The sequence below is a fragment of the Monopterus albus genome, unplaced genomic scaffold (genome assembly GCF_001952655.1).
Source record: "Monopterus albus unplaced genomic scaffold, M_albus_1.0 scaffold166.1, whole genome shotgun sequence".
NCBI lineage: Eukaryota > Metazoa > Chordata > Actinopteri > Synbranchiformes > Synbranchidae > Monopterus > Monopterus albus.
Window position 1 is genome coordinate 2,341,783 of NW_018128046.1, and position 1,380 is coordinate 2,343,162.

Sequence of the window (1,380 nt, forward strand, 5' to 3'; positions counted from 1 at the left end):
GATTCACAGTGTTTAGGATTGTGTCTCTCACCTTTGAGTCAGATTACTTCCATCGACCCACTTCCATGTCCCTTCTTGAGCTCTCAGGCCGATCCAGTATCCACTGATTCCAGTTGGAAACCATTTGGTTTTATCAATGTACCCCTGAGAACAGCACAGACACAGTTGTCAGTGACATGTCAACACTATAAACACACTGTGATCTACAGATTCAGTGTGTTCAGACTTTTTCATTTTATATAGGCTGTTATATAAATCACATTTTCTTCATTACCTTCTCAGTGTCATTATCTATAACAGCCAAATCTGAAATCTTTCCTCTGCAGTCTTCTCGAGCTTCTTCCCAGGTTTTCTGATTAGGGGGCTCAGCGTCATTAAATGTATAACAGCTGGACTGGAAGAGCTCCCAGCCTTTCTGACAAGCATTACACTTTCTTCCTGAAACAACAGAGACCAACATTTAAACAATGTGACTGTATTGTGATATTTTTATTATTGGTTATTTCTGGACCTGTTTAATGGGATCTGAACATACCATTACTTTCTCTGGGGCAGTAGGCATCAATGCTCCACTGAGTTCGACTGATGTTGAGCTCATTCGAGTTTCTCTCCATGTTTTGTATTCGTTGTGTTAAGTTGTTCCTCTGTGTCTTCAGGTCCTGGTTTTCTGCAGTCAGGCTTGTGATCGTGCTCTTTAAGACAGCAGAGGCTTGTGTCAGGTTGTCACACTGGACTCTCAGATTTGTGTAGTTTTTCCTCAAGTTTTCATTGTCTGAGCTGATCTTGTTGTTGAGGTTTGTCAGGTTGGAAGTGAGAGCCAGTAGGGTCGTCTGGTTGTCTTTTAACTGCTGCAGCTCTTTGTCATCACTCGTGTTACTTAATGCAACAACTGCAAAATGAAAATGAGCTTCAGTGATAGTAATAATGCAGTTTTAGTTCTGTACATTTTTTTTCAGCCCTTTCTGAAGCTCATACCTGACTGTTCTAGGGCAGGATTTTGGAAGTGTATGCTCTCATTGTGTTTCTTGAATTCATGAGATCAACAAGACCTATGACAGGACTAAAACCAACAATGTGTTAGTCTGTCTCCCAGTAGCTTCCGACTTCCTGCATGTCTGTGCCAATCACGTGTTGGTAATCCTGGAAACGTGTGAAGATCTCTACCCTCTTTGACTTGTATATCTGTCCCCATACCTGTGGTTATAAATATGACTGAATTCTTCTTCTTCTTTCGGCTGTTCCCGTTAGGGGTCGCCACAGCGAATCATCTGTTTCCACCTAACTCTATCCTCGGCATCCTCTACTCTCACCCCAGTTAACTTCATGTCCTCTTTTAGCACATCCATATATCTCCTCTTTGGCCTTCCTCTTGACCTCTTG

The 1,380-nt window shown here is 42.1% G+C and overlaps 1 protein-coding gene across 1 annotated transcript in view; it reads right to left on the reverse strand.

Annotated features, from left to right (window-relative positions):
* Positions 1-256: 256 nt before the first annotated feature.
* LOC109968954 (C-type lectin domain family 12 member B-like) overlaps positions 257-1,380 on the reverse strand; it is a gene marked incomplete at its 5' end in the record, with an annotated part of 5,065 nt that continues 3,941 nt past the window's right edge. The window contains 2 exons of the mRNA XM_020615557.1: positions 257-438; positions 536-889. Of these exons, the coding sequence (XP_020471213.1) occupies positions 257-438; positions 536-889 (536 nt within the window). The remainder of the gene's footprint in view (positions 439-535; positions 890-1,380) is intronic.